Source organism: Triticum aestivum, chromosome 3B, assembly GCF_018294505.1.
Source record: "Triticum aestivum cultivar Chinese Spring chromosome 3B, IWGSC CS RefSeq v2.1, whole genome shotgun sequence".
In the NCBI taxonomy this organism is placed as follows: Eukaryota; Viridiplantae; Streptophyta; class Magnoliopsida; order Poales; family Poaceae; genus Triticum; species Triticum aestivum.
In genome coordinates this window covers 830,170,024-830,195,207 of record NC_057801.1, presented here as the reverse complement: position 1 = coordinate 830,195,207, position 25,184 = coordinate 830,170,024, and the positions used below count along the sequence as shown (strand labels likewise).

General features: G+C 43.3%; 1 protein-coding gene across 5 annotated transcripts; it reads right to left on the bottom strand.

Moving 5' to 3' along the window:
- Nucleotides 1–7,417: 7,417 nt before the first annotated feature.
- Nucleotides 7,418–10,774, bottom strand: LOC123072743 (uncharacterized). 5 transcript variants are annotated; one of them, XR_006435383.1, is made up of 6 exons: nucleotides 10,367–10,774; nucleotides 9,604–9,850; nucleotides 9,032–9,066; nucleotides 8,612–8,674; nucleotides 8,402–8,475; nucleotides 7,418–7,682 (listed from the first exon to the last, which is right to left on the bottom strand). XR_006435383.1 is itself a non-coding variant. In XM_044496370.1 (3 exons), exons 1-3 carry the CDS (start codon nucleotides 10,619–10,621, stop codon nucleotides 9,662–9,664), a joined length of 345 nt encoding a protein of 114 aa, XP_044352305.1. In that variant the 5' UTR covers nucleotides 10,622–10,774; the 3' UTR covers nucleotides 9,075–9,661. The 5 variants fall into 5 exon arrangements, 1 of the variants encoding a protein (XP_044352305.1); XR_006435382.1 differs by having other exon boundaries at nucleotides 8,612–9,066; XR_006435381.1 differs by having other exon boundaries at nucleotides 8,402–9,066.
- Nucleotides 10,775–25,184: the final 14,410 nt, after the last annotated feature.

Below are 25,184 nucleotides of genomic sequence, written 5' to 3'. Positions count from 1 at the left end.
CGTGCAGGAGACCACTTTTTCTGTTTTTTAAGTTTTTTGTTTTCATTTTTTGCTTTATTTTTGCACTTCCGTTTGTACATTCACATATTCTAGATATATATATTACAAAAAACTCTACAAAGAACATTTAAAATGTTGAACAAGTTTTGAAAACTGTTAATCAAGCATTCGGAAAAAGTTGAACAAGTATTTGAAATTTTTTGAACGAGCATTTGAAAAATGTTGAACAAGTATTTAAAAAAATGTTAATCAAGCAATTGGAAAATATTGAACAAGTATTTGAAAAATGTTGAACACGTATTTGAAAAATGTTAACGAAGCATTCATCAAATGTCGAACATGTGTAGGAAATTGTTGATTATCTATTACAAAATTATGATTATTTATCATGTATATAAAAAAATAATCAATAATTAGAAAAAATAATGAACAAGTAGTTGAAAAATGTTAGTCAAACATTTGGGAAATGTTAAATATGTATAGGAAAAATGTGGAGCATATATTAAAAGACTGGAAAAAATTGATCATGTATATAAAAATGTTAATCAAGTATCTTAAAAAAATTTAAACATCTTTAAATAATGTGAATCAAGCATTTGGAAAATGTTAAACGTGTATAGAGCAAATGTTGACCATGTATTGGAAAATGTTCATTTTTTTGTATGAAAATTGTTAATCAAGCATTGAAAAAATGTTGACAAAAAATGTTAATCTCGTATATGAATTTTTTTAATCAAGAATTTGAAAAATATATAAATGTGTAAGGAAACAATGTTGACCATATATTAAAAAATGTTAAATTTGTATTGAAAAAATTGTAAATGTGTATTAGAAAAAAAATTACATATACCAAATTTTTTGAATGAACAACCAAAGAAACAAAGAAAACCCAAAAAAATACCAAATGAAAAATAAAAAACAAAGAAAAAATGCAGAAATGATGAAAAAGGAATAAAAAATTGGAGAATAAAAAAGAAAATAAAATAAAATATCAACTGCAAAAAGATAATAAAACCGAGACACGGTGAAGAAAATCGGCTCTTTTACATTAAAGGAGGTCGCACCCTACAGTTAGTCACGAACCAGACCCAATGGCTGTAGGTTTTTTTAGGGGTCCAATGGTTGTAGCTAGCGTCGCTAGCTAGCTCCCATCCAAGAGACCCAGGTTCAAACGAGAGCTCCTCGTCGGCGCCTTCAGCGCCCGATAGAAGTTCGGGCGCCTACGCGTTCTCTTGTTGGGCTGGTTTCTAGGAAGCCCAGTTATGACTGTTTCTCTTCTTTGTTTCGACTGCTTCTTATGTTCGTGCGCGAACACGTAGAAGTACGTTCGTTCGTGCGGCTGAAGTGTTATGAATGTTTTTTTTTGTTCTTTGTGCGGTTGAGGTATTTTTGTACTGACTTTTCTGAATTTTTTTCGTCCGTATAGTAAGTAATAAAACAAACTGAGGTTTATGGTAAGAAATAAAATGAACTCAGGTTTCTTTTTTTTGGTAACCTAAGGTTATGGCGCTCACGCGGGGATGCCAGCATGCGAACCCATTTCACGCGCTTGGTCGCTTTTTCAGATTCTTTAAATAGTGGGTCAAAAAAAAAGCAGCCATTTTTTCATAGTCTTTTGAAAAACCAAAGAAATCACAAAAAAATGTGAACTCAAAAAGATGTTCGCGAAAAAAAAGTTCAAAAACTTCAAAAAGAGTTCACGAATATGAACAATTTTTCATAAATTTTGAAAAAAGTTCGTTTAATTTGGAAAAAAGTTCATAGAATTTGAAAAGAGTTCATAAAATATGAAATTAGTTCATCGAATTTCGAAAAAAGTTCATTGAATATGAAAAATAAGTTCATCAGTTTTGAAAAAAGTTCATTGAATTTGAAAAATAAGTTCATCAGTTTAGAAAAAAGTTCATTGAATTTGAAAAAAGTTCACCAAATTTGAAAATGTTCATCAATATTTGAAAAAAAGTGCATCGGAGTCGAAAGAAGTTCATCAAAGTTGAAAAAAAGTTCACCAAATTTGAAAAAAATTCATCAAATTTGAGAAAAGTATACAAATTTGAGAAAAGTTCATCGATTTAAAAAAAGTTCAACGATTTTGAAAGAAAGTTCGTCAATTTGGACAAGCGTTCATCGATTTTGTTCATCAAATTTGAAAAAAGTTTATCAACTACAGAAAAGTTCATCAACTTTGAGAACAGTTCATCGAATTTAAAATAAGTTCATCAATTTGAAAAAGTTCATTGAATTTGAGAAAAAATTCATTAAATTTGAGAAAAGTTCATCGAATTTGGGAAAAAAAGTTCATAGATATTGAAAAAAACTCATCAATTTGAAAAAAGTTCATTTCTTTTCGAAAAGTTCACCAGAATGTTAGACAAAAACTGAAAATATAATTGTGGATTTGAGAAAAGTTCGTGAAAAATGAAAAGTTCATGCATTTAAGAAAAAAAGAAAAAGAAAAAGGAAACAAAAAAATTAAATAACATTGTAAAAACCGGCCAAAGAAAATGAAAAAAAAACAGATTCCAATCTTTAGTGTTATTACAAGTTCACGCAGCACAAAAGGAATTAGAGAAAATAAGTAATCGCGTCGCTTGAGGTGTCCTGAGGCTCAAGGATCGAAACGGAAGAACAACATAAACGGGCCAAGCCCAGGCCAGAGGAGGGTATGCGCGGTTAGTACAATAGCCTTTAACGGGCGCAGAGAGCGCCAAATAGGAAATGGTGGTTCAAACCGGAAAATCCTACTTGCCGCTCATTGGGGCAAGTAGTCGACGCTTCGCACAGGCAGGTGAGAGGGAGCGACCGAGTGGGCCGGCCCGTTTAGCGTTACAGCAGACCCCGGTTTTGGGAACCTTCTATGATGTTTCCAGCCGGTTTTTTCAGGTTTTGGGAACCTTCTAGACGGTTCCTGAACCGGCTTTTTCTTTTTCAGTTTCTTTTTCATTTTTCATTTTTCTATTTCTCTTCTTTTTCTTTTTTCTTTTTTTCTGTTTCTTTTTTTTCTTTTCAAGTTTATTTTAACAAAAGAATTTCAATTTTTTTTCCTGTTTTTCAGATTTTGTTCAAGAATTCGAAAAATGTTCCCATTTTACAAAATTTGTTCATAAATTCAAAAAAAATTCCTGCTTTCAAATATTTGTTCCGAATTTTCAGAAAATATTCCTGTTTTTTCAAAAATTGTTCAAATTATTTTTGTTCATTTTTTGAGAAATTTGAAAAATAATGGCATGGATTTGAAAAAATGCCTGTTTTCAAAAATTGTTCACAAATTTCAAAAAATGTTCTTATTTTTTAAATTTTTGTTCATGTATTAGAAAATGTTCTTGTTTTTCAAATTTTTCAAAAAATGTTCTTATTTTGTAAATCATGTTCAGTTTACGCAGCTGAAAAATGTTCACCTATATAAAAAATGTTCGCACTTTCAAAAAATGTTCGAAGCACTAGAAAAAAGTTTCCGTTTCAACTGTTTGGTCATGTATATAAAAAATGTTCACCTTTTCAAAATTATTCTCAGTTAAAAAAATTGTTCTGAATTTAAAAAGTTGTCCCCATTTAAAAATTTTGTTCACCAATTCCAAAAAAATTGTTCACAAATTTCAAAAATTGTTCTCCATTTTAAAATTTGTTCTCAAGATTCAAAAAATGTTCGTGTTTTAAAAAATTAAGTTATTTTTCGTTTCAATATTTGTTTAAAGATTCAAAAAATGTTCGTGCTTTAATAAATTGTTCGCGCATCCAAATTTGTTCTCCGTTTCAAAATTTGTTCTCAAAATTCAAAAAATATTTGTGCTTTAAAAAATTGTTCGTGCTTCCAAATTTGTTCTCCGTTTCAAAATTTGCTCTAAAGATTCATAAAATGTTTGTGCTTTAAAAAATGTCGCAAATTCCTAAAATATTTGGGATTCAAAATTTGTTTGTTTAATTGTATGTTCAAAAAGTTTTTCACCACAACAACTAATTCGGTTCGACACAGCAGTCCAGTCCTGTTATTACGTATGCGGGATGTTATGGTGCAAAGAACGCTAGTCCGTTGGAGTGGTTGGAAGCACGCTCATTCTAGCTAGTGGTTTCAGGTTCGATTCCTCCCAACGTCCCCCTCTCTTTCTGATTTGTTTTACTTCCAGTGATACAGCGCGATGGGCCGGCCCATTTAGGCTGCCCCGCTGTGCGTAGCGACGCCAGTTTGACGCAAAGAGCGTCCAATAGGAGCTCCCGTTCAAACCCCGCTTGTGCTCGCTTTTTCTCTACCTTTTCTTTTATTAAGTGGGCCGGCCCAGTTGCTACACGAGACGAATAAGATCCAGCGACAGCAGCTACCGTCTCGCGGGAGCAACTAATTAACGAGCGCTCCTTTGGGAGCCTCGCAACGATCAGCGGTATTTGGCGCGCTCTCAGCCATTTGCCACGTGTCGTGCTCTGAGCGCTCCCTCCGGATTTTGTTTTTTTTTTATTTTTCCGCACGCGTTTTCGTCTTTTTAAACGGGTTTTTTTCCGGGTTTTTTTGACGTTTTGGTTTCCTACCGGTCTTCCCTAGCTTTTCGACCAATTTTTTTTTCAAAAAAAAATATATTTTTTGCGTGAAAGAACGCATTTTTTTCGCAAGAGTCACGGTTTTGTTTTCGCAAGAGGCACACGGCCGTGCCTCTTGGAAACAAAAAAAACGTGTTTTCTGTTTTTTTTTCTTTCGTGAGAGGCACGATTTTGCTTCAGCGAGAGGCACGGTTGTGCGTTCGCCAGAGGCACGGGCGTGCCTCTTTCGGAAAGGGAAAAAACGCATTTCTGTTTTTTTTTCTTTCGCGAGAGGCACGGTTTTACTTCCGCAAGAGGCACGGTTGCGCTTTCGCGAGAGGCACGGGCGTGCCTCTTTCGGAAAGGGAAAAACACGTTTTCTGTTTTTTTTCTTTCGCGAGAGGCACGGTTCCGCTTCCGCGAGAGGCACGGCGTGCCTCTTTGGGAAAGGGAAAAAACACGTTTTCTATTTTTTTTGGCTTCCGCGAGAGGCACGGTTGTGATTTCGTCAGAGGCACGGGCGTACCTCTTTCGGAAAAGGGAAAAACCCGTGTTCCTGGTTCGGATTTTTCGTCGGTTTTTTTCGTCTGGTGTTTTCGTGAATTTTTTTTTCGTCAAAACCTATCAACATGGGCTCTAGTTTTATTGATCTCAACGCGAGGAATCTAATGGCGAAAGCGGTTCGAGATTTGGACGCACGGTTTAAGAGATAAAATGTTTTGAATAAACGAATCTATGAGAAAAGGGAAAACTCCCAGGTTGCGACAAATGGCGCACATGCAATGCGCCACTTGTCGCAACCTGGGGAAGTTGGAGCGATCTCCGCAAGGAGTACTCCTTAACTAGTGATTTCGCCGTCTCGCTTAATGCCAGACATCTCTCGCGACTCGTGGGTGAGCGAACTGGTCCATAGAAGAAGACAACTACGCCGCACCGCCGAATAGACACCACTAAAACCACAAAGGTAAATGTTTGGAGCCGGCCGATCGACCGAAGCTTCGGCCGGTCGCGGACGCCCCACCACGCACATGGATCTCACGTGGGTCACCTCCTCTCCACCTTATCTGTTCAGGATCGATGCGAACCACTCGTTTTCCTTGCCCACGGTGCCGAATCTCTCTGTACGCGAACTTGTCTTCTCCCTCCTCTCTCCTCTGCACTCTGTAGTTTGCCTGGCCGCTACCACCGGCGACATGAGTTGCCGACCGGCCATGACCACCACTCACCCCTTTTTGCCCTTTTTCCCGCCCTATGATGGCCGCGGCTGCCACTCACTGGAGGCTCCATGGAGCTGCGACCTGCGCTCCACGCAAGCTGCGGTCGACGACATTTTGCTAGAACCCAGCGTGGCAAAATGCTGGAACCGGCCGCCGGAAGTGCTGGAACCGGCATGCGTTAATGCTCTAATCAGTAGGCGTCGGTGCTGGAACAATCGACGGAATTGCTGAAACCGGCGTCGTGAACTGCTGCAACCGGCGACCATATTTGCTGGAACCGGCGTCGCAAAAGCTGGAAACGACGAGGCAAGCTTCTCATTTTGTTGCAAACGAAGAGGCAAAAGCTTCTACCAGCAAGATTTTTTGCTACCACGGCGACCGGCGCAAGCAGCGACCAGCAATGGCTTTTCCAGCAAACGATTTTTGTCCCGACAAAGCCAGAGCTGGAACCAGCTTTTGTTTTTGCTACAACCAGCAATTCGAGAGCGGGAACCAACAACATATTTTGCTGGAATCAAAGGAAGCAGGGGCTTTGATGGATGTATGTCAAAGCTACAACCAATGCTGAAAAATGATACTTCCGGCAACCATGAAAGCTACAACCAGCTTTGAAAAAAGCTTCAACTACATATGGGATAGCTGGAGGTCGGCATCGCGCAGCGGCAAAAAGCTGCAACTGGGCGTGGAGGAAAGCTACAACGCGCTTCTAAAAAAGCTTCAAACCGAGAACGACCAGCTAACAATGGCGAGCGGCGGTGACGGAGCTGCATGGCGCGCGGTGCTGCGACGGGCGCGCGGCAAGCTATGACGGCGGGCTGCGACAATGCTGGAACCCTCACCCGGCGGTGCTGCAACCAGAGGGAGGGAGACACGCCCAGCCCGGCGGAGCTAGGGACGTCTTTCTTTCGACCGGCCCGGCGGAGCTGCATACGGCGAGTGCCCCCGATGAGCTGCGACGGCGAGCTGCGACGCGGCGGCCAAGGGCGAGGACGAGGGGGCTGACCCGCGGAGATCCTTTTTTTTTCTGTGTTTACGCGTGCGTGCGGGAGGAAGAAGATAACTTGGTCGCGGCAATCTCGTCCATTCACGCGTACGTATCCAAGGCTCAGCAGCGGACCGGCCTAAATTTGGGCCGGTAAACCGGCACAGAGTACCGCCCAACCACAAATCTACGAACATGGGATTTTCTATTAGTTCACGAACATGAAATGGAAAAAGAAATCCACAGGACAACACCAAATATATGTATCTGGGCCAACCAAATGAAAAAAAGGCTAGCCGTCCTAACCTCATTTTATTTCCGACAAACGTCCAAAACTCCTCATACAATTTAGCATTTGCCTTGTCCAATGACGTATTTCTGACAAAAAATGCTAAATCACTACCAGAAACTGATATTTTTCTGTGAGCCCCGAACCGACAGGAAAATAGGATGTACCGACAGGGAAAGTATTTCCTGTCGGCCACCCGTCAGGGTTAGCCGTCAGGGATAGCTTGACGGGGAAAATAAACCATGCCTGTCGGCCAACCGACAGGAACTATATTCCTGTCGGGTTTTCTCATTTCCCTGACGGGTTTGGCCCTACAGGGTTATATAGGCGTCAGATTTGGCAAACCAGGGAAATAGTATATCCCTGTCATACATAACCGTCAGAAAAAGAAGAAACCAAAAAAACAAAAAAAATATCAATGGTTTTATACATAACTATTCCATAACTCAGAATATTTATAACATAGAAACATCACTATCAATTGTTTCCATCAACCAGAGATACAAATTCACATGTCTTCGGATACAGTTCCATAGAATTTACGTACATGAATCGAAGGTCAATGGAAACAGAGGTGCAACATCTAAAAACACACAAGTGCATCAACTAAATATACACAAGAGAGACCTCATTTTCTATAATCTTTAGTTGCAGCTTAAGTTGCAATCTTCCCTTCAAGGTTACCCTGCAGTGGACATTTAATAGAACTTGTAAAAATGTGCAAGTGTCAACAGTTTGCTACAAAAAGGAAACAAGAAACAGGAACAATATGTATCAGATATAATGAGCATAACCTATTTGGTATCTCGGTTTCTCGCAATAACATTGGCATATCTACCCAACTTGTTTTTGTCTCAGCAAAGTTACCCACTTTTACAGCTCATAGACTAATAATGAAGTAATTTGTTCTAGCATCATATCGCAGATTTGATACAAATCATGCAGCTGACAAAATCCATTTAAATGACAGCCTGAGAACATGCTTCTGGATTAGTTTGACATAATTATCAGCTAACTTCCTGAGCACATTAGAGACTTCTTGCAAGAAATCACACTACCAATGTCAATACTCTTAAGTCTATCCATTTCAAATGTTCAAGAAAAATGGGCAGAGACATCATCATCTCCATAAGACTAAAAAAGCCGACGTTATGCAATTATTCCATAATGTAACAGCATGAGAACTGCACATCATGGTGAGACAATAAAAGACCCCAAAGAAATACAAAGAGGTTGTGTTTAGACTAAACCAACATAGCAACTACTGGCTCAATAATGTTGATCTCATGCTCTTGGGCACACTGGATATAGCATGATATATTTCAAATATACAAGAGAAAACTTGACTAACAATTATTCCTGATAAAACTTTGGGGATGATGGTGAAGGCAAAAGTAAAAATACCTTGATTAGAGGCTCTTGCATATCTCACAGATACGTGATCTTGAATTTTGTTCCTAATAAGAATGAATTGCGAACTAGAAAAACAAGTCCTCCATCAGGTGTTGATCAATATTTAATTTCTAGGTTCATGTGCATAGAACAAAATATGAAAGGGAATAGTGCCGTTTCACTTGGAAGAATCTTATTCAATTTCTTGAAATTGAGTGATACCTCAACCACCTGCTTCAGCCTCTATGTTGCACTGATGATGTTCGTTTAATTCTTCCCAAAAACCTAACATAATGAAAGAGACTAAAATGATAAGGTATGGACAAACAAGTTAGGGAGCAAATTGTTACTGTACTGGATAGTAAGACAATCAAAAAATCATAAGGAAATAAGTTACTAGGCAAAGGGGTGACCACAAACAGAGGATAGTTGTTACTTGATGCGTCAGTAAGTTAGTACAGAAGTTCAAAACAATAATGTAAGGAGTGACATCCATTCATCTATGCAATGTACTGATAATTTTCAGAGCAATGCAATATCTATGGGTCATCGCACCCAGACACTTGCATCCACCTTCTACAACTAAGAGCTACAATCATCTAGTTCCAGCAATGTAAAATTACACTCAGCAAGATTGCGCACCTTCTCTAGCAGGAACATCCAATTGTGTGCTTGCACTGCAATTGTTCAATCTTTAATATAAGAAAGAAAAACCAAATACAACTTAAGGGAGAAGGAAGAACACGGTGAGCTTAAATATGAGGAATACACTAGAACTGTTAAGTACTACTCCCTCCGTTCAGAATTACTTGTCGTAGAAATGGAAAAAATGTCTAGATACATCCATTTCTATGACAAGTAATTCGGAACGGAGGGAGGATAACAAGAGAATAGGAAATTCCAAGAAGCAAGTAGTAAAAGGAGTAACTAAATTAAGATGACATATAGTATGGCCCATGATAGGAGCCCCTGAACGTATCCCTGGCTTGTTCATTGTTATAACAGAGCATTCATATCTTGAGCAAAGCTGCTGGTAATAATCCTTTCCTGGTACAGTTTCATTGTCAATACTCTGAAATATAATGTCTAGGTGCATTTCAGATGTTCTTGAGCATATTGAAGATAGCATGATCTTGCAAGATAGAAAACTTGAATCAAAATTAATCAATACATGAATTTGGAGACAGGTAGGGAAATAGCAGAATGTACCATACCATGTCAAGGGCAAAGGATTTTACACGTCTCTTATAGTTGGATCATGAACCTTAAATCCTACTCCTGACCTGGATGAACTGTAACTAGGAAAAGGAGATATCAAATGGGTGATCATAAGTATCAATGTGGGGAATGGTACATACTATTTGGAAGAAAAATATGACACTATTTCTTGCCGTCGAGTGAATCTGAACTTCTTGCACGGATGATGTTCCTCATATTTGCAATGCAGCTGCTTAGCGCTTCCTGAATGTCAACATATTTAAAGCAAGTAAAATCAAAATGTATGGACAGAAAAAATAGAGATTGAATTATTATGCTATTGTGCAGTAAGTTAATGAAAAAAACTCACTGAAATAGAAAGAAAATTATCATTTAGTCTGAAACAATATTACATGCATTTTGAATAGGTACAGTTGTATCCAAAGTACTAATTGAAACTCCCCGAGTACACCCCAAGTATCCCACCTAGTCTTAGTAAATTTTTAAATCATGTGGCTACGTGTTGTTGCCTCCAAACTAATTTAAGAAATAAGGCAGAAATAAATGGTTGCAAATTTCTCAAAGAAATAACTGAAATTCAGATCGAGATTTGGGATCCAAGGAGCTGCACCAGTTTTGGTGATTATTATGCATCTAAACTACAGCTCTATAGATCGGATCTGAGGCCGGATTTGGGCATTCCTAGAGCTGCACCAGATTTGGGGATCCGGAGATGCCAGAAACAGGAAACAACAGAGTTTTGAGATTTAGGTCACGTACCTCCATGACGCCGGTGAACTGCTCGAGTTGGGGTGGATTCTCAACGGTGGCATCGATGGCGGCGTGGTCTGAGCAGGGCCATGGTGCAGGAGGAGGACAAGCGTTGGTGTCGCATGGTGATATCCAGAACGGAGATGGGACGACGCCGTGTCCCAGTAGCGGAGGAGCCATGGATGGTGGTGGCCGGCGGGTACAGATCCACATCATAGAGTGCAGGTTGAGGCGCTCGTGTGACCTTGGAAGGCGGGGAGCCATGGAGGGATGGTGGTCGGAGGCCTCAAAAGCAGAGGGATTGGGCGGCGCAGAAGGAAAGGATAAGGAGATCTGGGGGGATTGGATTTGGGCGTGCGCGATGACAGGCGCGAAAAGAGGGCTCCATGGCGGGGCGTAGTTTCCAGATGCGCGCGGCTGAATTTTTCGCGGCCTAGTGTTTCGCGGGTGGGCCGAAAATTATATTCCTGTCGGTACTTACTCAGCCCACAGGAATATTAGACATATCCCTGGCGTCCAGGAGTCGACCGACAGCCGAATTGTTTTTCCTGTGGGCTAGTCGCGGGCCCGACAGGAAAATTAGTCGACTCACAGAAATATTACGGTTTCTGGTAGTGAATGGTTTTTCATCTATAAGTAATTTTCTTGATTCGGAAACAATTAGGCTTCCCTCAATAACTAAAATTTCTCATGTAAAAGAAATCAGCAACTCATGCCATTGAATGAATTAATGGTGTAAAATTTCTGGTCAATGGACATGATTATTCATATGTGAAAAGTATTAATTAAGGTATACAAACAACAGTACAGAGAACCAACAGCGTCTGACAGGTTTTTTTAGGGGTAACGGTGTCAACAAGTAGGTTAAAAAATACTACTATCACTCCATATAGTTGTATCAGTCACTAATATTAAAGTGCCAAAATTAACTGGCGCAGCAACGCCTTCAATGATCTAGTACACATATTAAAAGTGTGGCTAGTTATGTGAAGTGAAGCTATTGTAGTGTGTTGCATTAAGGTTCATTATGTCATGGGAGAAGGTCTATATTTTTGTCTTTGTTGCATGTAGATTACATAAACAACAATTGATGTACTCCCTCCGGTTCTTTTTACTCTGCATATAAGAATTGTCTGAAGTCAAACTTTACAAAGTTTGACCATATTTATATAAAAAAATATCAACGTCTACCATGATAAAGTTATACAACATGAAACTTTAAGTCATGACGCATCTACTAGTATTGATTTCACATTGTGAATGTTGGTATTTTTTTCTATAAAGTTGGTCAAACTTTACGAGGCTTGACTTCAGACAAATCTAATATGCGAACTAAAAAGGACCGGAGGGAGTAATAAAGACAAGGTAATTTTTGTTTGTACAATGTAACCGAAATGTCAAGGCAGTGATTACACTATATTTTAGTTACACACTAGTGCAGAACCGGGCTATAGCACCGGTTCGTAAGGCCCTTTAGCGGCAATTCGTGCATAACCGGTACTAAGGGGGGGGGGACCTTTAGTCCCCACGAGCCAGCGCCGGGGGAGGGGAGCCCTTTAGTACCGGTTGGTAACACCAATCGGTACTAAAGGATTTTTTTTAATACTTTTTTTGAAATAAAGAAAAAACAGCCCACCTACTGGGTCGGCACGGCCTGCATACGACTAGAAACCCAACATCTAGTTGGGCCAGGATGCAGGCCCAGTAGGCCCCATAGGGCAGAAGACTTGCAATAGGCCCACAAAGGCCTGCTTAGAGAGGAGCTCAACACGGTAGCCGCGGCGAGGCTTATAAACCGGGGCGAGCTCCTCTCAACTAGCGAGGTGGGACTAAACATTGTGCACAACGGGTGGCAGCGCACCCCTTTACTACCGGTTGGTGGCACGAACCCGTACTAAAGGGGGGGTCTTTACTACCGGTTGGAGCCACCAACCCATACTAAAGGCCACCACGTCTTTAGTACCGGTTCGTGGCACGAACCGGTACTAATGAGCGCCGCCCACCTAGCCGTTGGAACCGGCACTAATGGTCACATTAGTGCCGGCTCAAATACAAACCAGGACTAATGAGCTGAACATTAGGCCCTTTTTCTACTAGTGACATTGTGTCAGAGCTAAATCCCGCGGATCTCGGGTAGGGGGTCCTGATCTAGTAGTCTTCGCTAGATGGTAACAAGGACACAAGGACACGATGTTTACCCAGGTTCGCGCATCTCGAAGAGATAAAACCCTACGTCATGCTTTTTATTGATTGTAGAGAGGAGGAGGGGGGGAGGGCGGTGGGATCGAAGGAGGGAGGGAGGAGGGGGTGGGAGGAGGGAGGAGAGAGGAGGGGGGCAGTGGGAGGAGGGCTGCCGGCGGAGGAGGGGGAGGGAGGAGGGGCAGCCGGAGGAGGAGAGAAGAGGGGGCGGCCGAAGGAGGAGGGAGGAGGGCACAGTGGGAGGAGGGAGGGGAGGAGGGAGGAGGACGGATGTAGGGAGTACCTTGGTGGAGGAGGAGCAAACGCGGCGGTGGCGGCGGACGATGGCGGCGACGCGCGGACGATGGCGACGGCGAACGACGGGGCGTGCGGGGGAAGAGTGACTGAGAGGGAGAGTGAGGGGGTCGGCTGCATGGGGACGATAAGATAGGGTTAGTAATAGCGCGGGTTCGAGAAAAGCGCTACTAGTATGGAGCATAGCAGTAGCGCTGGTTACGATACGCACTGCTGCTAAGTGGGGCTAGCCATGTGGCGCCCAGTTCAAGTTTAGCAGCAGCGCGTTTTCCTAGTACGTGCTACTGCTAAAGTGATAGCAGTAGCGCTATTTTCGTAAACGCGCTACTACTAAGTAGCAGCAGTGCCTCATTTTATCCAGCGCTACTGCTAAGATGTTGTGTATAAGGTTTTCCCTAGTAGTGTGATCTACCACGAGATCAGATGTGAATGAGTCTCTAGGATGTCTAGAATATGCACTAGTGCAGAACCGACCTTTAGTGCCGGTTCGTAACGGGCTTTAGTGCCGGTTCGCCAACCGGCACTAAAGAGTGGGGACTAAAGGTCCCCGGCCTTTAGTACCGGTTCGTCACGAACCGGCGCTAAACTGCCACCACGTGGCACGAGCCAGGCTCATTTGCGTGGAGGGCATCAGTACCGGTTGGTAACACCAACCGGTACTAAATGTTTGGGTGTTTTTTTTTCTTTAATTTTGTGTTTTCAATTTGGCTTTATTTTCCATTTAATTCTTTTTTGTTTGTTGGTATTTCACGATAGTACAAATTGTACACGTTATGCATATATATTAAATAGATTTTCTCGTACGTAGAACCGTATATATATATATATATATATATATATATATATATATATATATATATATATAATATCATCGAATGTCTCACAACCAACACCATTAACTATTCACACATATACACATGTATATACATATACAATTTCTACTACATGTTGCCTTGGAGCCTTCGGAGCACGATGACAAGTGGTTCATGGGGGCGGTAGCGGGTAATAGTATTCTCCTTTCGGATCTATGACCTGGTCAAGCAAAAATCCGGCAATTTCCTCTTGAAGTGCTTGTATGCGCTCGGGGGGTAGGAGCTTATCCCGCACCTCTCTGAATCAATAATATGCATGTGTGTTAGTTGTGTGACTAGATATCGATAATGGTGTGAATAGTGTTCTGACAAACGTACCCAGTCATGTCTATCAGATCTGCTCCTTTCGCACGTCATCATGCGAATGTTCTCGCAAACGTAGTATGCACACAGATTATTCCCTTTCGCCTGCCTCAGGGCCTTTACGAGAATGGAATTGAATCAGATAATGATTAATCAAGCATAATAATTAATTAATGATATTGAAACAATAATTAAAGAGATGGTAGCTAGCTAGTACTACTTAATTACTTACTATGAGTCGATGCCAAAACAATTTTTTTTTTCATTCTCCTGGAGTCACCGCGACGAACTTTGCCCATGCCCTGCCCGCCGGCAAAGAAAATTAATAAATGGGTTATTAAATAGTTCATATCAGGAACTAATAGTTAATAATGATTGAAATTACCTGTTGACTATCCCCTTCACGATGGTGTAGTCTTATTTTCTTTAGTTAGTGAGTCCAGTAATTCAACTTTTTCTTCCTCAACTTTAATGCCTATCAAGACCCAGTGCCAACTGCATACGCACACGTTTGCATGTCTTAATTAAGCGGGCATGTGCATAAAATTAATCAACTATCGTAAACTGTATACACTTAATTATTAACATCTAGCTAGCTAGTAAGCAAAAACAGAATTTGTAGTACAAGACAGTGTGACTCACGGGAAGTTGTAAGGAAGTAGTATATCTTCAAAGGTATTGAGGCGCTTCAAGAACTCTAGCATGCGTTTCTCTACAGCAGCTTTACAATGTTCAATCTCCCATATGTCCTGATTAATGGTATTTGGGTCAATGAACCCAACGCCATAGCGTCCAGCTTTTTTCATTTCATACATCTTCATCCTACATATAATACCACAGAAAAAGAATATAGTGAGGATAATTACATGTAATGATTGATCAAAATTATCACTACATAACTAGCTTGAGACTTAAATTACAGAAAGAAATCACTTACAGACAATAGCAACTGACGATAGACTTGTCGAGTGCATCTTGATTGAATAACTGATATAGTTCTGAATACTCAATGGACAGAGCTTTCTCATGGTAATAATGGTCCTTCTTGACATTCACCATGAGGGACACTCGATTGGAAATCTTGGTCATGTTCATGTACCATTGATGCAATTCATACATTCTCGTTGGGAGGTCCTTGACCTTGTCTGGATGGACCAAAGGTTGGCCCCAGGCATATTTCCATTTTATTTCTGATTCTTTAAGCGGAGACATGGGCTCGATTTCGAGGAGTTGTCCAACAAAGATCTTGAGCATTTCAGCCTGCATTATATGCTCCTCCGTTATTACCACATCGCCCTGCTGGGGAACGCTAACGGTTTGCCCACAATAATATTTGGCGCGCGTACTCCTCTCATGTTTTGTTGGCACAACAAACGGGGGGATCTCTTGCGCAGCCTGTTCTCCCAGTTGGGGAACGGTTTTACCGCATTTTTTGCCAGCTGCTTGTTGGCTCGAGCTTGAGCTCGCTTCCTTCCGTAGCCGTGCTCGATGTAGCTTCCTGATTTGACGCTCATAGTCTGAGTCAACAGGCTTGGGAGCTGGTGCTCTAGCCATACGAATGAAGTGGTCAATCATTTTCTCAGGCACTTTCTCCTTTGGCGGCGGTGCCGGTTTCGGTCCAAAATGGGCGTCCACTTGGGCTTGCACTATGGCTGTGTTTTGCTCCTTAGTCATGTCGTAAGGCCTCTGAGGAAGAGGAGCGAGGCTTGGACCATATTTATATCGCTTGCCTTCGCCTGTACTTCCTGAACTACCTCGACTCGTACCGCTACGCACCAAAGCTGCGGGATGTCTCTTCTGCGATTGCTGAGACGGCGGAGACGGCTGACGTGGAGTTGGACCAGGAGAAGTGGCCTGACGATGTGCCGGACTTGAAGCAGGAGGTGTGGCCTGACACGGTGCCGGACTTGCAACCGGAGAAGTGGCATGACGCTGTGTCGGGCTTGAAACCGGAGGAGTCAGCTCGCGCGTTCGGGGACTTGGAGGAGGTGGCGGACTTCGAGGAGGAGTCGTCTCACGCGTTCGTGGACTTGGAGGAGCGGGAGTCTGCTGACTCGGTGGCGGACTTCGAGGAGTCGGCAGACGACGCGGTGTCGGTGGACTTCGAAAGATTATGCAATCCTTTCTCCATAGGATGATACGATGTATGGCCTCTCCGAGTGTGCGCTCGTCTTCACCTCCAGGAATGTCAAGCGTTAGCCCCGAATATGGGTCCACCACTTCATCAACCATGACACGAGCATAGTCCTCTGGAATCGGGATGCAATGGTAGGTTGCTTCGGGGGTAACTGGAAAAGCAACGCCGTCCGCCACCTTCATGGATATGTTCTTCATTTTGGAGTGTAGCTCACAGTTAGTGTTCTCTATGATGTCATCCACAGGGTATGTATCCAGCAGTGTGTCGCCCGGGGCAGAACCAACGCTGCTTCTCGGCATGGATGGGACGGTGCTATCCAATGCTGGACGATCATCCGCTTGCTGCTGCCGCTGCTGAGACCCCCTTTCCTGGCTAAGTGAGTCGATCTGCTGCTGCTGCTGCTGGAATTTGAGTGCCAGGTCCGCGTGCCTTGCTTCTAGGCCTTGAAGACGTTCTGCGTCCTGCTTCCTCTGCTCCTCCTCCAGCTTCCTCTTCTTCTCCTCCTCCATCTTCTTTCTTGCACGGGACCTGTAGTCGTCATTCCAGTCCGAAAAGCCCTCATACCAGGGAATAACACCCATGCCTCGTGTTCTTCCCGGGTGTTCAGGATTTCCCAGGGCGCGCGTAAGCTCGTCGTTCTCTCTGTTGGGCGTGAACACCCCCGCTCGAGCTTCTTCTATTGCGTCAATTATCTTTTGTTCGGCTCCTTTTAGACTTGCCTTCTTCGAAACCATGCCTGTCTTCGGGTCCAACGCCCCCCATGCGCATAGAACCAAGTTCTGCACCTGGGGGGCCAGTGCCGGGTAACCGGAGTGACCCCTGCATCCTCCATCTCTTGCTCAGACTTATCCCACTTAGGCAATGCCACCGCGTAGCCACCTGGACCCAGCCTATGGAACTGCGTCTTTCTTGCGGCATTTGCCTTGTTTTTCATCGACCGTTCCTTAGATATTTCTGAATCCTTGAAGGTCACGAAATCGTCCCAATGTTCTCTTTGCTTCTCCAGTGTTCCCTTGAAATCTGGAGTCTTCCTTTCATTAGCGAGGTAGTTGGCCCATACAGTTTTCTTGTGGGTGTTGAATGCAATTGCCATCTTCTTAAGAGCAGCGGCCTTGACTTTGTCCACATCTGCTTTAGTGAAATGATCTGGTAGGGTGAAATGTTCCATCAGAGATTTCACCAGGTCTTCTTTGGCTCTGCCATCGACCCAAGTAACACCTGGACGTTTAGTCTTTGGCTCTTTCCATTCTTGAATGGAGATCGGGAGTTTGTCCTTCACAAGAACTCCGCACTGACGAGTCCACTTGTTCGCAATGTTCTTAGGCGTGAGGGGTTCGCCACTAGGTTTGATGGATTCGATGTGGTACTTTACACCATCCTTCAACAATCTGCCCGGGCCTCGCTTTGTCTTGCTGTCTGTAGAAGCAGATTTGCTCGATCCGGAGGGCTGAAAGAAGAAAGATCGATTCGTTAATATATCTTCAATAAAAAAACATGTGATGATCACCATGATGCATGCTTATATAAATATACCTCGCCGGTAGTGTTTGTTATTTGAAGATCAGCATTGTCTGTGTCATCACAAACATTGTTGTGTCATAATCATAATCATAGTTCATGACTTCATCAGCCCGGTCGTCGAGATCGAATATCTTTTCATCACCCTCTCCGGTATTGTTAAGATATTGGGAGCCGTCATCTGCTTCATTCAGATCATCTAGCCTGTGAGGGCTGCGTATGATGTCGAACAATTCCTCTTCTCTCTCTCTGCCGGTATTGTCCGCCATAGCTTTTACTTTACTAATAATACAGAAGAAATATAAAACAATTTAGTATTCAAATTACAATGCATGGATGCAATTAATCAATAAGGAAAATCTGAATCTCGAATACATCCTCTCGAATATATAATCTCGAATACATCATCGTCTTAATATATATAATCTCGAATACATCGTCTCGAATACTATATATCGAATACATCACTGGCTAGGTACCTAATAAAGATCGAGTACTACAGAAGAATCTAGGGCGCCACTCGCGGTTCCTGGGGCGCGGGCGGTGCACACCCAAAGAGAAGGAACCATCACAGGATCATATCTCCGGTCATCTGCCCAAAGAACCCGCCAAGTAGTGGAGAACCTGACGTCGTCCATAGCAGCCATGTAGCGATGGACGTGCTCATCTTCCTCCCTGACACGGCGACGCACCACCTCCGGCGGGGCCGGCTGCCTCTGCACCGAATGTGGCCCACGCGAACGCCACCAAAGAAGATCAGGGTCGACGACGGGACCCGAGGTCGGGTTCCTCACCAAGCGGCGCGCCCCTCCAGGTAGCACCTCCCAGTGCCAGCCCGGCGGAGCCCAGTCCCGGACATGGGTCCCCTGAAGCATGACGTCGTCGCGAACGGGTCGACGGCGAGGATGCGGGCCGGGCATATCGTCGAGAACAAATACTATATGCCCGCAAAAAGTAACATTTTTTAAATGATTGGATTGTGATAACTAAAATTCTATATATATGCAAATTCTAACAATTTGACATTAATCTAATTCATCTAACTAAAACTAATTCTAAAATTTCATGATTATATAACTAACATTTCCATAACAATTCTAATATTTATATAACTAAAAAACAGAAAAATTGCTAACATTTCTATAAATATTTCTATAACTAAAAAACAGAAAACATTTATAACATTTCTATAAAACTAACATTTCTAATATTTATATAACTAAAAAACAGAATAATTTCTAACATTTCTATAACTAAAAAACAGAAAAATTTATAACAAACAAACTAATGTGTGTAGTGTGTGTGCGTGTGTGTGTGTGTAGTACTGTGTGTGTGTGGACATTGGCGGCCGGGGCGAGCTCACCAGCGAGGCGACGACAGGGCGGCGACGAAGGGGCGACGGGACGGGGCGGCGACGATGGGGCGGGGCGGCCGGGGCGACGATACGGGGCGGCGACGACGGGGCGGGGCGGGGCGCGGCGACGGGGACGACAGGGACGACGGGACGGGGACGGGGACGGCCGGGGCGGCGACGTCGACGGGGGCGGCGACGAGGGGCGGGGACGGCCGGGGTCGGCGACGAGGGGCGGGGGCGGCGACGATCGGGGCAGGGCGGCGCGACGGAGGGAGGAAACAGAGGGAAGAACAGAGGGGAAACTGAATTTTTTTCAAGTGTTGTATATATAGGATGGACCTTTAGTACCGGTTGGAGCCACCAACCGGTACTAAAGGTCTGTTTTGGCCAGGCCAAGCGGCGGGAAGCGCACCCCCTTTAGTACCGGGTGGTGGCTCCAACCGGTACTAAAGGCCCCCCCTTTAGTACCGGTTGGTGCCACCACCCGGTACTAAAGGGGGTGCGCTGGCGCAGTGCGGTGCGGCAAGTTTAGTCCCACCTCGCTAGTCGAAGGGCTACCGCACTGGTTTATAAGCCCCAGTGCGGTAGCTCTCTCGAGCTCCTCTCCTAAGCAGGCCTACTGGGCCTACCAATTCATTGCTGCCATGTGGGCCTACTGGGCCTTTGCGGGCCTGCATCCTGGCCCAACAAAAGGTTGAGTTTCTAGTCGTATGCAGGCCGCTTTGGCCCAGTAGGCGGGCTTTTTTTATTTTCTTAATTTTTTTGCTTTTTTATTTGTTTTATTTATTTTTGAGTTGTTTTTTGCTGTATTTAGAGTTTCTTTGTGAATATTTTTGCTTTAGGTACAAAAATTTACAAACTTTGATCTGTTAGTGCCGGTAGTTTTCAAATTTGAATAGTTTAAATTTTGAATTATTTGAAATTTGTGTGAATCACTAGTTTGTGAATAACTTAACTTTGGAAAAAGATTTTTCAGTGATTCTTTTTTCTTATGTTTAATATTAGTGTGTTTTATCATTATATTCAATTTGGTAATGCTTAGGTTATTTAAAAAATGAAATGCCTTTGTAACATTTCAGTTTTCGTCGGAAACCCTGATACTTCGAAAAAGATTGTCCATTTTGTACACGAAGTGTATCCAGTTTTTGCCGTAACCCTCTCTACTTTTTTGCACATGCTATTTGTATGAAATTATGATACCATGCCAACTTTCAACCTTTTCTGAGTTCATTTCAAATGCTTTTCAATTTCAGGGTCATTTAGCTGGAAAAAAATCAGTAAATGCATGAAAAAGAATTTGTTTGCACATAAAATTTCTTCGCGTTTCAAATGCCAAAACACATAATTAACTACCCTAACTATTACAGACATTCCCTCCTGGGTGTGAAACACAGAAGAAAGTGATGATAGTGAAGCCGATCACATCCCAGATCTTTGGGTGTGAAACTTTTTCTTCTCGTGTGTCCCTTTGCGCCGTAGCCAGGGAAAATCTTCATCATTTAACTGGATGCTCGGGTCAATATTCACTGTGAATGGAGCAATTTCATCAAACTTTTCATAATCTTCTGACATGTCTGTCTTGTCATCCACTCCCACGATGTTTCTTTTTCCTGAAAGAACTATGTGGCGCTTTGGCTCGTCGTATGATCCATTCGCTTCCTTATCTTTTCTTTTTCTCGGCCTGGTAGACATGTCTTTCACATAAAAAACCTGCGCCACATCATTGGCTAGGACGAATGGTTCGTCTGCATACGCAAGATTGTTGAGATCCACTGTTGTCATTCCGTACTGCGGGTCTTCCGTTACCCCGCCTCGTGTCATATTGACCCATTTGCACCGAAACAAAGGGACCTTCAAATCACCTGATCCATAGTTAAGTTCCCATATGTCCTCTATGTAACCATAATATGTTTCCTTTCCCGTGTTGGTTGTTGCATCAAAGCGGACACCACTGTTTTGGTTGGTGCTCTTCTTATCTTGGGCGATCGTGTAAAATGTATTCCCATTTATCTGGTACCCTTTGAAAGTCATTATATTCGAAGATGGTAACTGGGACAGCGAGTACAGGTCATTTTGAATATCGCCATCATTCAGGGCACGTTTCTGCAACCAACCGGCGAAAGTCCTCGTTTGTTCGCGTGTAATCCAGTCGTCAGACTTCTCCGGGTGTTTGGACTGTAGAAAATTCTTGTGTTCCTCCATATACGGAGCCACCAAGGCGGAATTCTGTAGAACTGTGTAGTGTGCTTCAGTGAGAGAATGCCCGTCCATACATATTATTTGATGCCCTCCTAGCGTGCCTTTTCCTTCCAGTCTGCCCTTATGCCGCGATTCAGGAACACCAATCGGCTTAAGGTCAGGAATAAAGTCAATACAAAACTCAATGACCTCCTCATTTTCATGGCCCTTCGAGATGCTTCCTTCTGGCCTAGCACGGTTATGAACATATTTCTTCAAGACTCCCATGAACCTTTCAAAGGGGAACATATTGTGTAGAAATACAGGACCCAAAACGTTAATCTCTTCGCAAAGGTGAACTAGGACGTGCGTCATGATGTTGAAGAAGGATGGTGGGAACACCAACTCGAAACTGACAAGACATTGCACCAAATCATTCTGTAACCTTGGTATGATTTCTGGATCGATTACCTTCTGAGAGATTGCATTGAGGAATGCACATAGCTTCACAATGGCCAATCGAACGTTTTCCGGTAGAAGCCCCCTCAATGCAACCGGAAGGAGTTGCGTCATAATCACGTGGCAGTCATGAGACTTTAGGTTCTGGAACTTTTTCTCTGCCATATTTATTATTCCCTTTATATTCGACGAGAAGCCAGACGGTACCTTCATGCTGAGCAGGCATTCGAAGAAGATTTCCTTCTCTTCTTTGGTAAGAGCGTAGCTGGCCTGACCCTGATGTATGTCGTCTTTTCCGTGCATACGTTGCTGGTCCTCCCGTGCCTCTGGTGTATCTTTTGTCTTCCCATACACGCCCAAAAAGCCAAGCAGGGTCACGCAAAGATTCTTCGTCACGTGCATCACGTCGATTGCGGAGCGGACCTCTAGGTCTTTCCAATATGGCAGGTCCCAAAATATAGATTTCTTCTTCCACATGGGTGCGCGTCCGTCAGCGTCCTTCGGAACAGGTTGTCCGCCAGGACCCTTTCCAAAGATTACCTTCAAATCCTTGACCATATCATGTACATCAGCACCAGTACGGTGGCGAGGCTTCGTCCGGTGATCCGCCTCACCTTTGAAATGCTTGCCTTTCTTTCTTACGGGATGCCTGCTCGGAAGAAATCGACGATGTCCCAGGTACACATTCTTCTTACAACTATTCAAATATATACTGTCGGTATCATCCAAACAGTGCGTGCATCCGCGGTATCCCTTGTTTGTCTGTCCTGAAAGGTTACTGAGAGCAGGCCAATCATTGATGGTCACGAACAGCAACGCCTTTAGGTCAAATTCTTCCCCCATGTGCTCATCCCACGCACGTACACCTGTTCCATTCCACAGTTGTAAGAGTTCTTCAACTAATGGCCTTAGGTACACATCAATGTCGTTGCCGGGTTGCTTAGGGCCTTGGATGAGCACTGGCATCATAATGAACTTCCGCTTCATGCACAACCAAGGAGGAAGGTTATACAAACATAGAGTCACAGGCCACGTGCTATGGTTGCTGCTCTGCTCCCCAAAAGGATTAATGCCATCTGCGCTTAGACCAAACCATACGTTCCTTGGGTCACCTGCAAACTCCTCCCAGTACTTTCTCTCGATTTTTCTCCACTGCGAACCGTCAGCGGGTGCTCTCAACTTTCCGTCTTTCTTACGGTCTTCTGCGTGCCACCGCATCGCCTTCGCATGCTCTTTGTTTTGGAACAAACGTTTCAACCGTGGTATTATAGGAGCATACCACATCACCTTGGCAGGAATCTTCTTCCTGGGGCGCTCACCCTCGACATCACCAGGGTCATCGCGACTGATCTTATAACGCAATGCACCGCATACCGGGCAAGCATTCAAATCCTCGTACTCACCGCGGTAGAGGATGCAGTCATTAGGGCATGCATGTATCTTTTGCACCTCTAACCCTAGAGGGCAGACAGCCTTCTTTGCTTCATACGTACTCTCGGGCAATTCGTTGTCCTTTGGAAGCATATTCTTTATCATTACCAGCAACTTTCCAAATCCCTTGTCAGATACACCATTCTCTGCCTTCCATTGCAGCAATTCAAGTGTGGTGCCCAACTTTTTTTTGTCAGCTTCGCAATTCGGGTACAACAATTTCTTGTGATCCTCTAACATGCGCTGCAACTTCGTCCTCTCCAGATCACTTGCGCAGTTTCTCTTTGCATCGGCAATGGCCCGACCTAGATCATCAGCGGGCTCATCTGATGCCTCTTCTTCAGCTTCTTTCTGCATTGCCGGCTCAGCTTCTTCCCCCATTGTTGTATCATCGTATTCAGGGAACCCATGGCCAGGATAGCCGTCGTCGTCCTCTTCTTCTTCATTGTCTTCCATCATAACCCCTATTTCTCCGTGCTTGGTCCAAACATTATAGTGGGGCATGAAACCGGACTCAAATAGGTGGACGTGAATGGTTCTTGACGTAGAGTAACTGTGACCATTCTTACAGCCAGCACATGGACAAGGCATAAAACCATCCGCCCGCTTGTTTGCCTCAGCGGCAAGCAGAAAAGTATGCACGCCATTAATGAACTCGGGAGAGCATCTGTCATCATACATCCATTGTCGGCTCATCTTCATTACACAACACCGAATAGACCAAATTAATACAAGTTCATACATAAAGTTCATATACAACACTTAATTAAATGCAACATACAAATAACTCTCTAGCTAAAGAATTTAAATGCAACAACAAATGCGATGAAGATCGCAATTAAGGTAACAATTGATCCAACAGCATAATGATACCAAGCCACACTATCAATGGCATATTTTCTAATCTTTCTAATCTTCAACCTCATTTTCTCCATCTTGATCTTGTGATCATCGACGACATCGGCAACATGCAACTCCAATTCCATCTTCTCCCCCTCAATTCTTTTCAATTTTTCTTTCAAATACTCGTTTTCTCTTTCAACTAAATTTAACCTCTCGACAATAGGGTCGGTTGGAATTTCCGGTTCACATACCTCCTAGATAAAAATATCTATGTCAACTTGATGGGCATAATTTGTCATAAACACGAAATGCAACAACTAGTTTTAAAAGAGAATATACCACATCCGAATCATAACAAGGACGAGGGCCGACGGGGACGGATATCAAAACCATGGCACTATGTATAACAAACAACGTACGGGTAAGATAATTATACGAGTAACTATATATCCAAATCACATAAACATCAATTTGGTAATGTAAAACATTCATGAACAAGAGCCTCACCAGAAGGTGGTGCCGGCGACGGGACGGTGCGGGCGATCGACGGTGGTTACGACGGAGATTTAGAAGGCACTAAGTAAACCACACCTACATATGCAAACTAAGTGTTATTTTTGTGCTCAAATTGCATATAAATCAAATACTAGCAAATATAATTATTCCACCCAAATTAATCACTATACAAAGCATTGAAAGAGCTAATCAAGCAATGAGAGTTGAAAGGACAAAGTTGCTAACCTTTGTGATCATTTGAATGGATGGGGGCCTTCAAATCTTGATAAATTTTGGGCAAAATTTGTGAGGAGCTCGAGGAGAGAGGGGGAAGAACAGAGGAAGTGAGGGGAAAGGGAAAGAACAGAGTGGCTCGGGGGGGGGGGGACGAAGGGTTTATGTACGTCGACCTTTAGTACCGGTTCGTGCCACGAACCGGTACTAAAGGTGCTGGACGGGCCCCAGACTGACAACACCCTGCCACCACCCTTTTTAGTACCGGTTCGTGGCACGAACCAGTACTGTAGGTTCGCCACGAACCGGTACTAATGAGAACGGCCGGCTAGCTATTGGAACCGGTACTATTGGACACATTAGTGCCAGCTCAAAACCAAACCGGCACTAATGTGTCTCATATTAGGTCCTTTTTCTACTAGTGATGATCTATCGACTAGCCTAGCCTCGGTTTATATAATGTACTGGAGGCCTAGGATTCGGAAGAGTCCTCGTCTTGTGCATAAGTCT